This window comes from Leuciscus leuciscus, assembly GCF_965113295.1.
Source record: "Leuciscus leuciscus genome assembly, chromosome: 20".
In the NCBI taxonomy this organism is placed as follows: Eukaryota; Metazoa; Chordata; class Actinopteri; order Cypriniformes; family Leuciscidae; genus Leuciscus; species Leuciscus leuciscus.
The window spans coordinates 35,385,221-35,400,507 of NC_138744.1; the positions used below are offsets into that span (position 1 = coordinate 35,385,221).

The following is a 15,287-nucleotide window of genomic DNA, read 5'->3' on the forward strand; positions in this document are numbered from 1 at the left end:
ATACTGTTCCCATGTCTTAGTGCATTAATAGGTTCTTTGCGTGATAGGTCAAATGTTTATTACCTGCCTGGTTCAGATTACACTATTTTAGCACGATTTTGGCACGATCCGTTTCGTGGAGATTCGGACAACGGGCATCGGGACGCAAGATTCGATCGTTTAATTTCGTATAGTGTGTCATAGTGGGCGATAACCTACGTGTCTGCGATGCTTCAGGACATCATGACAGAAAGACTAGCATGTTTCATTTTAACGGTCCTCCACGACGGGTTGAGTGCGAGCGAGAGTGAGTGTGCGCGAGTGAGTGAGAGTGCGAGCAACAGTGAGTGTGCGTGCGCCAGTGAGCGTGTGTGTGTGTGTGTGCGCGAGTGAGTGAGTGAGCGAGGGACAGTGAGTGTGTGTGGGCGGAGTGTGTGTGTGATTGGCCCGGCACACAAATGATTTAAGGCAGCACTCAGTAACTTCGGGACTTCTTCGCTGTATTCTCGCTTTTTGCTTGCAGGTTTCTCTCTAGAGCTCCCCCCACAGCTTCGGAATAGATATTTGACAACACTGTTGTAAAAACTCGTTGTTGATTCTCAGACACCAGAGGCTATAGATCAACGACATCAAAGCAGATGGGACATTCTTTAAAACGTCTTCTTCATTCGGGTTCGGACAGCGTGAGGGAGCGCAATAATGACAGCATTTTAGCAGATTTCTTTTGGCCGTAAAGCAATTGTTAACATTGCGAGACCTGATATCACGCGAGACTTCCTGACGCGGCGGCCGGCGGCCCGCCGGCTCAAAGTTGCAAGTGCGTATTTTCCGCTCACGGGCACCAGGGGGGTGCGAAACGACCACCATTCAACCCGAAATAAGTAATATAACCATTCCAATGACTCCGAAGCTGTTCAGTTAAGGTAAAATAAGTTACTTAGTTCACCTTTAAAAGTGGCAGGGGCATCTTCAATACTAATTTCACCCTCACGCTCCATCACTGACATCACAACAACTCACGAGACAAAGTTTCACCTCGACGAAAAATCTCATCACACCCCTAATATATAGGTATATATGTATATATATAATTAATGTGTGCTGATGCTGTGTGAGCCAATGCTATATCCCATATCAAAAACATACCAATATGCTTTATGTACTGGAAGAAGAGCAGAGTTCGTACTGCTGGACACTGACCTGCACAAATACAGTGAAGAAGATGACAGTGATGATGGCAGTGAGGAACATGTTTCTCATGGGGAACTGACGAGAGTCGAGCAGGTAGACCAGGGAGAAGGCGATCGCTCCTCTCAGTCCACCGTAAGCTACAATAAACTGGTCCTTAGTGGTGAGTTTCACAATACGGAACTTGTTGATCACGAAGGTCAAGCCGATTACACCTATGAATGAAGCAAAACGTTTAATTAAACAAGCACTAAAAAGTGTGCCAACATTCACATCCTTAGGGCATAAATCAAATACAGAACTGTTTCTTTAATTAGGCAAACAGTAATAATTAGGAAAGTGGTAATAACATTAATTAAAATCAAAGTAGTTTATTAAAATTAGTTCAGAACTACTTAAAGACGATGGACCTTCACTGAACCCATGACGCAAACACACAATCACAGGCACACCCCAGATAATGGTGTAAGACATACTACATATGAGCTGTGAGTTACACTATATGGTGAAATCTAGTGAATAATTACTGTTAAATCCATTTCAGGGAGTCACGCTAACCAGGGCTTGACATTAACACACACCAACACACCAAATGCAGGTGGATTTCAACAGTGGTGTGTAACGCAGACACTCCTACTAGCCACTTTAGCGGGTTGAAATTTATATATATAATATAGCTTATACATTTTTCAATTGTAGTCTTTTAAAAAGGCATCTGAAATAATAAACTAAGTGCTATGTTTTGTTGTCAAAAATATAGATTTTTTGATACGGAAATATCTTTAACAATTCCAATACTGATTTTCCGGCAGAATAGATACAGAATAACAGCTGTTCTTGCTCTCTCTAATCTCTCCGACAGCGAGCGACACAAAACCCCGCCTCTCCTCACTCACTCGTTTCATTTGCTCCGCATGAATATTGTTGCTGTTACAGGGCTTGAATTTCGCCCAGGGATTGCGCGTATTGCACATAATTTGACTCATTCCCGCAGATTTTATACTCACACCCAAAGTGTACGCACATAAAGCCGCCTCTAAGGAACTAAACTGATTTCTTATTTCTTTCTAAAACGCATGTGTAACAGAATAATGGATCCGTGCGACAGGTCTTAAAGTGACAGCAGCCTAATAGTGGCTCGAGAGCAAAAAAAGTTGATGTCAAGCCCTGACGCTAACTGTACTCACCCAGAACACGAGCCACCAGTGAGAGAATGACAGTCATGATGACGAAGGTCCAGTTCCAGTGGTGCTGCCCGGCCACTGTCGACACTCCCAAGAAGATAAAGATGAGCGTGTCGCTCACGCTGCTCCACATCTTCAAGAAGTACTTGATGGTGGTGTGGGATTTATGGGATATGTTGGCCTCCACGTAGGGACGCGTGACGGCACCACATGCGATTAACCTGGAAACAGAAGATTCGCCAAAGTTACTGATCGGATCGGTTAAACCAGCACAGCTTGAGAGGCATTTTGGACAGCCAGTTTGGGCTGGGCGATAGGGCCAAAAAGATGATCACACTAATTTTTCCCCATTTCATTCAGTTTTGATATTTATCACAATATTCATTTCATACCATTAATGGGGAATGAAATGCATCCTTGAGAATGAATGTAAATATAACTTGTTTGTTTACAAGTAAACTCTACAGAGTGAGCTACTTTTCATTTTAGGCCCTCAAATTTGAAAAATTTAAAATTTTCAAAAATGTTGTGTTTCTAACCCTAACCCTAATAAATTCATAAAACCTACAATTAAATCACTTAACAATTTAGCCAATCTTTTAAAATGTCATCAATTGGAAATAACAACAATAAGAATTAATTTATAACAAAACATTGCATTTTACATTTTTGTCAAATAAAGTGTTGCACAACTTTACTGTATAAATTGAAACATGGAAAAAATATTTGGATTGTATTATATTCCTTAAAATAATAATGATAATACAATATAATGTTTTAATATATTGTATTAATAATAATATAAATAATAATGATAAAATAGAATGTTTTAATAAATTGTATTATTATTATGATTACACAATTTATTAAAACATTATTATTATTATTATTATTACTTTGTAAAAGTACATTTTACTGTATAATAGTCATATATTTCTGTCATAATTCCAGTTTATCGCCCAGTCCAGGACCTTGAAATTCTTTCCCAACTAGCAATTTGCATAATTTTCAATAATTTATCAAAATACATTAGCAGCCATACGTCCTTGAAAATGAACATCTCAAATACCCGAATTTAGCTTGACGTGAGAATCTAATTGCACCTACAGGACATCGACAGGTCATGACAACTTACAATTAGCTGAACTGACTCGGTTTTATATGAAAGTGTATATGAAAACTACATTATTATGGAGGTGTGATTCAATGGCAAACTATCGCCACCTGTTAAATGTATGACCTGCTATGATACGTTAGTTAACCCTCTGGGGACCAAGGTGTTTTTGGAGCCCTTGAGATTTTCTGACATGCCTTGAAATTTGTGCTTTTTTCAGTTATTTATAAACATGTTAATGGCAAAGGTGTAAAATCACTCTATATAGCACAAACAGGGCTACCAAAATATGCGAGCAATGTGTATGTAGATGTTTGTATTTTTAAGAGAATAATGTTTATGCGTGGTTATTGGAAAAAATAAAAATGAAAGTGGCTGAATTAAGACCACAAAACACATATTAAATATGTGTCCACAAGACTTTTGTCTAATTTATGTTGTACCTTTGAGTACTGGCTTCAAAATTATGTGAAAATAGTCTTGCTTTATCGTTCACAAAAAAAAATACATTGATTTAAATGGTGTAAAACAGGTTTTGCTTGGAAAGCCAATATGCGAGGGGGGCGTGAAGGAGTAGTTTACACCTGGGATGTCCCACCCACTCTGCATAATGACTCTGAATAGCCATTCATTCAGGTGTGACACTGACTGAGCCACAATGCAAGGACAATGTATTTAGAAGAATACTTATATTGACCATTTAAGATTTCGCTTACATCTATCTTGTAAATATGTTTAGCTATTTTATTAAAAATGTTACAATTACAACAATAATTACAATTACAACAATAATTACAATTTCAACAATATTTCAAGTGTACTCTTTCTTTGTAAAAAAAAAAAAGAAAGAAAAAAAAGATTATAGGCCTACATTTTATCATATGTATTCATTAGTTTGAATATAGCCAACAATGGAACATCTAACATCTTAGTCTATGACTTTATTTTTGACAAAAATAGTGTGACTAACGCCTGACTAACGTTGTTTTATTGAAATATCAGGGCATATAAATGTTAATTTACGTTGCTTATACAAATACATTTTATTTCAACATATTCCAGTCGATTTTACTCATCTCAGTAGGCTATAGCAAAGCAGTTTATTCTTTCACACACAGACGCGCGATTCATATTTAGGCTAAACACTCTACAAATATGTACCCTTCATTCATCTCACAGAAACGCGAGTCATATTATAGAAATGCGATTCATCTTTTTGCGGTTTACATAGGCCTACACTAACGTTATTCCATAACGTTATTCCACACTTGAGAAAAGAAAACAGCCTACCTCACTCCTCAGCGCGATCTGCTGCTCATATCAGGAGATATTTCTCCTCATCAGCACTGTGGAAACTTTTCTCCATAAAGGCTATAATGTCTCACTCGCGACGCGCTTTGTTTACAGCTGATGTGGGCGTTTCACAGATCTGAAATGGTTCTCGGAATTTGCATTTGAAAAGCACGCGCTCTCCGGGGAGTGGTCACATTACTGTGAATCATCTCGTAATGAGGTCGACTGGAGTCGCTCTCTTTGTATACAGATTACAGAAACTAAGAATATTTGTTTTTTATATAAATGACTTCATTTAAAAGATGCGATCTCAAGCTTTATGCCCGTGGGTCTGTTTGCCTGTTTGACTGAATTTTCGCGGAGTTATAGATAATTTTCGAACGCGTTTCAAACGGGAGTTTACTGACAGAGAGAAGGCAGAAATCGCATCATGTTAATTTTTCTTTATTTGTCAAAAAGCAAAACACTTTATTTTTATTGTGAGTATACAGAAAAAAAATAGAAACTGAACAGGATCGATTGATGTATTACACGAAAATGAAAGATCAAAATTAACAGAGCATTTAGTGTTTATTTTCATTGCTAAAAAAAAAAAACGAGCAAAACGCGCGGGCGCGTTTTTGGTCCCCAGAGGGTTAAAGTGAACCGGGTCATGTGACCTGACCTCTGATTGGGATCACATTATCAGGGTTGATCATCTTAAGTCCTGTGCTAGTGAGGTGGCTCCTCCTCCTCTGCTATTTATTCCTCTTTTAAAAGGGAAACTCACTGTGACAACACTTCCTGTGACCGCACTGAGGCGTGCATTTAGGAGTAATGTTTTGCATAATAGGATATTACACAGCTCAAAAACAAAAGAAATGTGCTTTTTAATAAGAGCAATACACCATTCAATGCTATGTGGTGTCCTCGTGTCTTATATGCCTCATGTTTTTTGTAATGACATTGATTTTTGATTTTCATTTTTAAACAAGGGGTGAAAAGTACCCTTTTTAGTCATGTCAAAGCAAATGCATAAATCCATAATAATAATAAACTTTATTTTACAAAGCGCCAGCTTCTCAAAGCGCTGTACACAAAATAAGCAATGCATAGCTCAAGTAATAAAAGTAACATCAACAAACAAATGCTAGTTAAAAAAAAATATGTCTAAAGTCTACCTTTAAAAATTTCAAAGGTCTGGGCTTCCCGAAGTTCAAAAGGCAGATTTTGAAGAGAAAGCCCTGTCAACCATAGATCTTAGAAACTCCAGCTAAAAGGGCGTTAAAGTAATCTATCCGAGAGATGACAAAGATATTTATCAGCTTTTCAACTACAGAGAAATTTAGCATAGGACGCAATCTTGGGGATGATATAACAAAAGGATGATATAACTTTGTACTGTGCTGTACAAAAGAATCAAATAAAAGACTAGTATCAAAAAAACCTCCAAGGTTCCTCGCTTTATGACTATTGATGTTTCTTTCTTGGACTCAAAGAAAGAGAACCAGCTTTGGAAATTTGATGACGGAAACCATAACTCAGAACATTGAGAAATGATTACTCATCCATGTTTTTAGCTCAGAAATACAGCCGGAGAGAAATCCAACGTCAGGGTGTTCATCAGATTTTGAGAGTATATAAATCGGCGTATCATCAGCATAAAAGTGATAATGGAGGCCAAACGATCGCAACAAATGACCAAGTAGTGACAAATAAATACTAAAGAGCAGAGGGCCCAAGACTGAGCCCTGAGGAACACCAGTGAAAACAGAGCTAATATCAGACCTGAAACCACCCATGGAAACAAACTGAGAATGGTCAGTGTAATAGGTTTTAAACCACTTCGAAGCTGTCCCCGAAACACCAAAATCTTGTTCAAGGCGGATAAGTAATAGATCATTAAACACAAATGAGAGGCAACCGCACACTAGGGGTTGAACGACTTCAGATTTTTTGAAGTCGACTGTTATGACATCAAAGTCGAGTCGACGTTGACTAGTCACTCACGTCATTCATAAAAACACAAGAGATGGGACTGCTTTGCAACATGCCCCAATTTGCAATTTATTAGCAGAAAATGATACAGATGCTGACAGACAGTTCATAATATGTTGCAACTTAACTGTAACAATGCAACAATAACTCCCGTTTTAGTGCAAACATTTTTTAGTGATGCATTATGTTGGCATAACAATGCCATTAATGCAAGATGGGCTGTAAGTAAGCCTACTCACTGTCACAGTCCTGCTCATTCACAGTTTTTACTTTTCGATCATGGTTTGCATGTTTAGTGAAGTTTCTAATTGACCGTTCGCAAAGACCCTCCCCCTTTAGTTACTGTTGCTATGTCCGACACAGTGAAATATACATCGTGGAGCAGAGAGGACACTGACAACGTGCTGATAAGACAGGACAGAGCAGGTTACTTTTAATATGTAAACAAAGTCTCAACTTTCATATTTGGTCATTTTATAAAGAAATTTAAACAATAAATACCGTTTTGTGGCTCTTTAATGTGTCGTGACAGATCGCTGTAGAGCCTCTGTAACACCCCTTGTTGTAAAATTACAACGTTACATTTAACCATCCTTAAAAACAATCTGTTATATATATATATATTTTTTTTTTACCACATTTACATAGTCATTGGGTCCTATTGTTTGTCCTCACAATGCTATTGGATAGAAGAAGTGTTTATAGGTCCGGTCATCTGGCTATGAACTCACTCTACCTGCAAACTTCCCGCTGAGCTCATCTCCTTTTTTTGCATGACTGGATTTGTCAGGATTAAAGTAAGTAAAATTGCTTAAATATTTTTTTGGGTGTTTATTACAATGTCTAGAACATGTACATATTTAGTTATTTTGGAAAACTTATCAAATTTGATTTAGAGCTTGTTATGTCTATGTTGTAATTCTACAACGTTGGGTCAGAGTGGTAGTCAAAATAGCCTGTGCACCTTACACATTACATAAGGACACTGCACTTTTCAAATGATCACAAATTGAAAAAAAAAATGTAGTAGAAATGTAGTGTTACATGATTCATTGTAACTTAAGCTCTAAATGTGTTTTTCTGTAAATTTTTTACTTAGTTTAGCTTAGACCATTATTAAACACATGAATAAATTGTATGGGATATTTGAAACTTCAGCATCTATAGCAGTATTTGAAACTCCCTGTATCTTTGTAGTTTTTTTGTTTGTTTTTTAACTTCTAAATGATCCTGAGCCATTTTTTCTCAGTGTAGCCCAAGCAGCAGTTAGTAGCATTAGGAGATAGAAAAACATATTCTGAATGTTCTGGTATTCTTGGGATGCCTGTTGCATTGTCCAGGGTCAGGTGCAAATCAGAATCAGAATCAGAATCAGAAAGAGCTTTATTGCCAAGTATGCTTGCGCATACGAGGAATTTGTCTTGGTGACAGTAGCTTCCAGTACACATACAATATAAAGTGACAAGACAAGTAACATAGGTATAAATAAAAAATAGAAAAAATAAAATAAAAATAAAAAGATTATAAATTATAAATATATATAAAGTTATAAGGTGCTATAATGAAATGTCTGAGGAAGTATTGCACATGTTTGTTCCACAGTAGCGGAACATTTAAGTGTTCATGAGGTAGATGGCCTGGGGAAAGAAACTTTTCCTGTGTCTGGTTGTTTTTGTGCTCGGTGCTCTGTAGCGTCGACCAGACGGTAACAGTTCAAACAGAAAGTGTGCTGGGTGTGACGGGTCCAGAGTGATTTTGCGAGCCCTTTTACTCACTCTGGATGAGTGCAGTACTTTGAGTGTGGGAAGGGTAGTGCCAGTGATTCGCTCAGCAGTCCGAACTATCCGCTGTAGTCTACGGAGGTCGGTTTTGGTAGCAGAGCCGAACCAGACGGTGATGGAAGTGCAGAGGATGGACTGGATGACAGCTGAGTAGAACTGTACGAGCAGCTCCTGTGGCAGGTTGAATTTCCTCAGCTGACGCAGGAAGTACAGTCTCTGTTGGGCTTTCTTCACAATAGAGTCTATGTGAGTGTCCCACTTCAGATCCTGAGAGATGGTGGTGCCCAGGAACCTGAATGACTCTACTGCAGTCACAGTGCTGTCCATGATGGTGAGTGAAGGGAGTGCAGGGGGGTTTCTCCTGAAGTCCACGATCATCTCCACTGTTTTGAGCGTGTTCAGCTCCAGGTTGTTATAACTGCACCAAAGAGCCAGCTGCTCCACCTCCTGTCTGTACGCAGACTCGTCACCGTTCCGGATGAGTCCGATAACAGTAGTGTCGTCCGCAAACTTCAGGAGCTTGACAGAGGTGTCTTTAGAGGTGCAGTCATTTGTGTACAAGGAGAAGAGCAGTGGTGAGAGAACACATCCCTGTGGAGCACCGGTGCTGATGGTGCGGCTGTCGGACGTGATTTTGCCCATTCTGACTAGCTGTTGTCTGTCTGTCAGAAAGCTGGTGATCCATTGACAGATGGAGCTAGGGACAGAGAGCTGGGTCAGTTTGGTCTGGAGCAGTGATGGGACGATGGTGTTGAAGGCAGAACTAAAGTCCACGAACAGAATCCTTGCATAGGTCCCTGGTTTGTCCAGATGTTGTAGGGTGTAATGCAGTCCCATATTGACCACATCATCCACAGACCGGTTTGCTCTGTAGGCAAACTGCAGGGGGTCCAGCAAGGGTCCAGTGATGTCCTTCAGATATGCTAACACCAGTCTTTCGAGTGACTTCATGGCCACAGATGTTAAGGCAACAGGTCTGTAGTCATTGAGTCCTGTGATCTTTGGTTTCTTCGGGATTGGGATGATGGTGGAGCGTTTAAAGCAGAAAGGGACTTTGCACTGCTCCAGTGATCTGTTGAAGATCAGTGAGAAGATAGAGGCCAGCTGGTCAGCGCAGGTTTTCAGACAGGCTGGTGAAACACCGTCTGGGCCTGGTGCTTTCCTTCTCTTCTGTTTCCTGAAGATCTGACGCACATTATCCTCACTGATCTGAAGTGCAGGGGGGGAGGGGAGGGGGATGGCTGGAGGTGTTGATGGCTGTGTAGAGAGATGGTCAGGGCGGGTATGGGGTGTCTGATCGGGGGTCTCAAATCTACAGTAAAAGACATTCAGCTCGTTCGCAAGATGCTTATTGCTGTCGATGCTGGGGGATGGTGTCTTGTAGTTGGTAATGTCTTTCAGGCCTTTCCACACTGATGCAGGGTCGTTGGAGGAAAACTGGTTTTCCAGCTTTTTGGCATAGCTCTTCTTAGCCACTTCAATCTCCTTTGTCAATGTGTTCCTGGCCTGATTATACAAGATCCTATCCCCACTCCTGTAGGCATCTTCTTTGACCTGACGAAGCTGTCTGAGTTTTGGTGTGAACCATGGTTTATCATTGTTGAATGATAAGTAAGTCCTGGTAGGGATGCATAAATCCTCACAGAAACTGATGTATGATGTTACAGTCTCTGTGAGCTCGTCCAGATCGCTGGCAGCAGCTTCAAAAACACTCCAGTCAGTGCATTCAAAACAGGCTTGTAAGACCTGCTCTGTGTCGTTGGTCCATCTCTTTACAGTCCTTATTACTGGCTTAGCAGTTTTAAGTTTTTGCCTGTAAGTTGGTAGAAGATGAACCAGGCAGTGATCGGAAAGTCCTAGAGCTGCTCTGGCGACGGAGCGATATGCATCCTTTGTTGTGGTGTAGCAATGGTCCAAAATATTATTGTCTCTGGTGGGGCATGTAATGTGCTGTTTGAATTTAGGCAGTTCACGTGTGAGTTTTGCCTGATTAAAGTCTCCGAGAATGATAAGAACAGAGTCCGGGTGTTGTTGTTCTGTTTCTGTGATCAGATCAGCCAGCTGTTGCAGCGCCGTACTCACGTGTGCTTGCGGTGGAATGTAAACACTGATGAGAACGAGCGAGGAAAACTCCCGCGGCGAGTAGAACGGCTTACAGTTAATGAAAAGCACTTCCACATCAGGACAGCACATCTTCCTTAACACAGTTACATCAGTACACCACCTTCTGTTGATGTAAAAGCATGTCCCACCACCGCGCGTTTTCCCCGTTGACTCCATATCGCGATCCGCTCTGAACAGCTGAAAGTCCGGTAGATGTAACGCGCTGTCCGGAATGGCTTCGTTCAGCCAGGTTTCCGTGAAACACAGAGCAGCAGAGTTGGTAAAGTCCTTGTTTTTGCGTGAGAGCAGAAGTAGTTCGTCCATTTTGTTAGGGAGAGACCAAATGGTCTTGAATGTGAACTTGTAAGTGCTCTGGGGGAGGCATGTGTTCTTTTAGTATGATAAGTAGAGAGCATAATAGGCTGCAATAGACAGTATTGTTTGAATGTAGTGAAATGTTGATTATCACTTCATTGAAATTATAATTATATAAAAGAGTGATTACCACTCTTCCTGGGGGGATGCATGTGTTCCTTTAGTATGATAAGTAGAGAGCATAATAGGCTGCAATAGACAGTATTGTTTGAATGTAGTGAAATGTTGATTATCACTTCATTGAAATTATAATACTTATGGGCATGCTAATGGGAATACTTAGATTTCTACCCACATGGTCTACCACCCTGTCTATTCTTTCAGTTTATCTACTACAATGTAAGACCCATATGTATTATTAACATATTTAACTTCATTATTTTTTACTTTTTCCATTTCAGAATGCCACCAGCACAGAAAGGTATTTTATTCAGTGTGCAGGATGTGATTGCTTCAGTCCAAAATGGAGAGAGCGATTTTGAAATGGACTCAGACGACACTGATGCAAGTGACTCAGAGAATGAAGATGCAGGTGAAATGGACAAAGAAAACCACCAACCCATTGACTGCCCAGCCAATGATGATGTGGAAATCAAGCCCCAACCAATTAAACACACTGTGCCCCGGGACAGGTTTCGCTGGCTGAAAAAGGATTTTATCAGTCCCAATACCGTAAATATTTTTTTCCAATATTTTTTATTAATAAATGCTTATTCATAAAACTATGATTGTTGTGTGGTTATTACTCATGATATATACTGTTATGGGGCTAAGTAAGCAATCAACCCTGCAAATGAATGCTTAAATATTCTGTATATCTGTTCAGACAAAGTGAGTACAAACACAGAAATTCTGCTCCCAACAATGCCCAATGTTGCAAATTTACAACATTTTCCTAAAAACTTACTAAAACGTAAAAAATCTGAAAACTCTTTCATTTCTACATCAGAGGCCTCCTAAAACAATATCTGGGAGGTCAACATTTTTTTTGCTCATTTCTTTCTATATTTGGGTCTTACAGGGTTGCTGCTCGTGAACCGATCATCTCTTCCTTCTAGTTAATTTATAGCATCAAATAAACATGAATATACATAAGAAGGAATGTTGTTTTAACTGCAGAAAGACGTCAGTACACTCCGTTATTCAAGTTCAAATCCTCCAACGTTAATCTACTAACTCTCCTGACTGCTTTGTCGGACAGAAATGGCGGATTATGATTGGTCAGATCGCCTGTCAATCAAACTCCCTGCGAAGGGTAAATTTACTGCTGTCGAGATGATTTGCATTCCTCACTTAACATTAGCGGATGCCTTTTCAGATGAGTGTGCATTGCACTTGTACTTTTGTTGTACTTCAGGACAGACTTACTTTCCAAGTGACATTTTTACAAGCTTCATCTTTAGTGAAGTATTTCCACACACTTGATGGTGACAATCATAGTGTCACATGATCAACGCGACTAGTCGACGTCAAGCTTAAAGCGTCACGGCATTGCATTAAGGTCGACTAGTCGACTAATCGACTAGTCGGTTCAACCCCTACCGCACACAAGTATTTTTTGCCAAGAACGGAAAATTAGAGAAGTCTGTGATGCAAAGCTGACTTTCAGCATCATTACTCCAGTCTTCAGTGTCACATGATCCTTCAGAAATCATTCCAATAGGCTGATTTGCTGCTCAAGAAACAATAATTATCAATGTTGAAAAAAAGATGTGCAGCTTAATATTTTTGAGGAAACTGTGCTTAAAAAAAATAAGAAAAATAATCAGGATTGTTTGATGAATAGAAAGTTCAAAAGATCAGCATTTAATATGAAACAAAATTGTTTAGTAACATTATAAATTACTTTATTGTCAATTTTTATGAGTTTAAAGCATCCTTGCTGAACAAAAGTATTTATTTTTTTCAAAAAAAAAAAAAAAAAAAAATCTTACTGACCCCAAAAATTAACAGTTAAATAATTATTAACTATACTGCCCATTTACTGGGCACGAAACTGGAACGGTTTTGATAACCTTGAGACACATTGTGAATTACTGCTCTGTTTCCAGGCCTGTCAGAGCCTCAGACTCTTTTTATCATCTACCAGGTCATAATAACCGAGAGCCGTCTTCAGCACCGGAGTATTGACCGAGCTCTGACAGCCTTTTACTTACGAGCCTCGAAGAAATAGTCAATCCAAAAGCCTTTAGACTATAAGTCAAGTGTCAGCGACAAGCTGTTAAATCACTGGATGCTTTCAAATTGGAGAAATACCAGTTCTGACCTGTTTCATCTGGCCCTGTTTATTGATTTTATCATTTAGTCAGAAACAGATAAAACTCTTGTGCAATTCAGTCTCCTGCAAAAGGCACCCGACGCATATAACTAAATTGAAATATTAAAGAAATTAAACGCTTAAATCAACATGAAATATTACAATTAATGCATATCCCTGATGCATTATGCATGAATAATCTGTACATGTTATTTCAAATAAAAAATGTCTTTGTCATTTTCCCGCAAATAATAACTTCACAGTAATAAAAAGGAAAATAAATGTATTAATTTTGCTCAATTCTTCAATTATATCATGAATTCAGCTGTATTTATGGTGTATCAGCCACTGATATTTATAGGCAGATTTTTGATCAATTTAAAGGAGACATATCATGCTTTTAAATTGTTCCTTTTTACATATAAATCATACATTTGTAGTCTATATAAAGCGGAACTGCAATGCTTGGGTCTGAATTCCTCATTATTATAGCTCCACAGGCCCCTTTTCTACCCCTTTTCTAATGTGCTTCTGAAAGCAACTCGTTTTGGTGCGGTCTCTTTAAATAATATTGAGACACTTCATACCCCGCCCCCTCTCCAGGTTGTAGCGGTGACACTCGGTTCAACTCCACCCCGTTCGGCCATTTTTGTAGTCTGGTAGCAGAGATAGGATTATCTAGCGCACAGAAACTTTTATACACACGTTATTAACAAAATGTCAACAACGGAAGACTTGTCCAGCCAGCCTTACATGTTCGAGCCAGAGCCGGAGCGAGATGAAAATGAAGACGACGAACCTGCAGAACAACGTCTTCATATGGATGTATCGCAATGGTGTGTACTGTATTTACACATGAAACTTTGGTCTTCCGACCTTTTACCACCGTGTCGATTTATTTTGATTAATATGTCCGAGGGAGAGAGAGCAAGACAGCGTCTAGTTTGGAGACGGTGAAGTCTTGTTTACACTTTCGCCTGGCTCTGAAGAGAGAGAGTGAGCACGCGCGCGACCGTGTCTCTCTCTCTGCTCGTTCTTTCAGTTAAACATGCGCCCTGTCACAAGCGCGGCAGTTCATCTACATTAGACGGTGTAATGAAGCGTGTGGGTTACTACATCCAACAACCGAACATTTTAACTTACCCTCTCGTAACTTCTGCATCCTTTAGCTTGGACTACAAAATTGCAGCGAGAAATAATAATGGCGGATTGCTGGAAGTGTTGGGCCGGAAGTCAATGTCCTTATTTGGCAGTTCCGCTGCAAATACTGTGACGTGATAGTTCAAAAAACGTCATAGATAACAGAAAAATCTGAACCGGTTGAAAAATATGACCAAAACAGAATATAAAGATATCAACGAAGCACCTGAAGAGAATAATTTCAACTTTTCTGTACTTCTAAACACTCCAAATATACAACAAAATGCATTTAAGGGCTAAAAAAGTGCATTTAGCATGATATGTCGCCTTTAAACCATTGGCATTTCAGATATAGCATGAAAAGGCCAATATAAAGGCTTTGCTAATCTTTATCGAGTAATCAATTTTAACAATAAAAGTTCAAATAAGTAAACGAAATAGCGGTAAAATCCTATCAGTGCATCCCTAGTCATTATTCAGCTCAATTTAGTAAAGTGTTGATTCAAGTTAGTTAATCAATTGTGAAAAACTCAATTCAACAATAAAGCAGCTCTACAGAAGACAGTGAGTGGTCTCTTACGCCATGATGCCGGACAGATGGAACACCTCCGCGGACAGGTAAGCCATGTAGCTGTAGACGAAGACAAACAGGGGCTCGATGACACGGGTGTGCGAGGTGAACCGTGACGTGAAGGCCGCCAGGATGCCGTAGATGGCGCCCACCGCGATACCACCCAACGACACCACCAGGAAACACACGACACCCAGGAACACATCGGTGACAGTGATCGTACCCACACTGTGGTACTCCTCAAACAGATGATACAGCACCTACAGAGAAGAAGAAGAAGAACAGGAAGTGTGCATCAGAAATGAACACAATGTTGGCCGGTTGC

General features: G+C 39.6%; 1 protein-coding gene and 1 long non-coding RNA gene across 2 annotated transcripts in view; one reads left to right on the forward strand and one right to left on the reverse strand.

Annotated features, from left to right (window-relative positions):
* LOC309483423 overlaps positions 1-15,287 on the forward strand; it is a 309,493-nt gene that overhangs the window by 184,096 nt on the left and 110,110 nt on the right. The window lies entirely within an intron of this gene.
* slc9a1a (solute carrier family 9 member A1a) overlaps positions 1-15,287 on the reverse strand; it is a 69,459-nt gene that overhangs the window by 15,907 nt on the left and 38,265 nt on the right. Inside the window, exons 3-5 of the mRNA XM_082149217.1 lie at positions 14,972-15,222; positions 2,355-2,572; positions 1,180-1,382 (exon numbers count right to left, since the gene is read on the reverse strand). Of these exons, the coding sequence (XP_082005343.1) occupies positions 1,180-1,382; positions 2,355-2,572; positions 14,972-15,222 (672 nt within the window). The remainder of the gene's footprint in view (positions 1-1,179; positions 1,383-2,354; positions 2,573-14,971; positions 15,223-15,287) is intronic.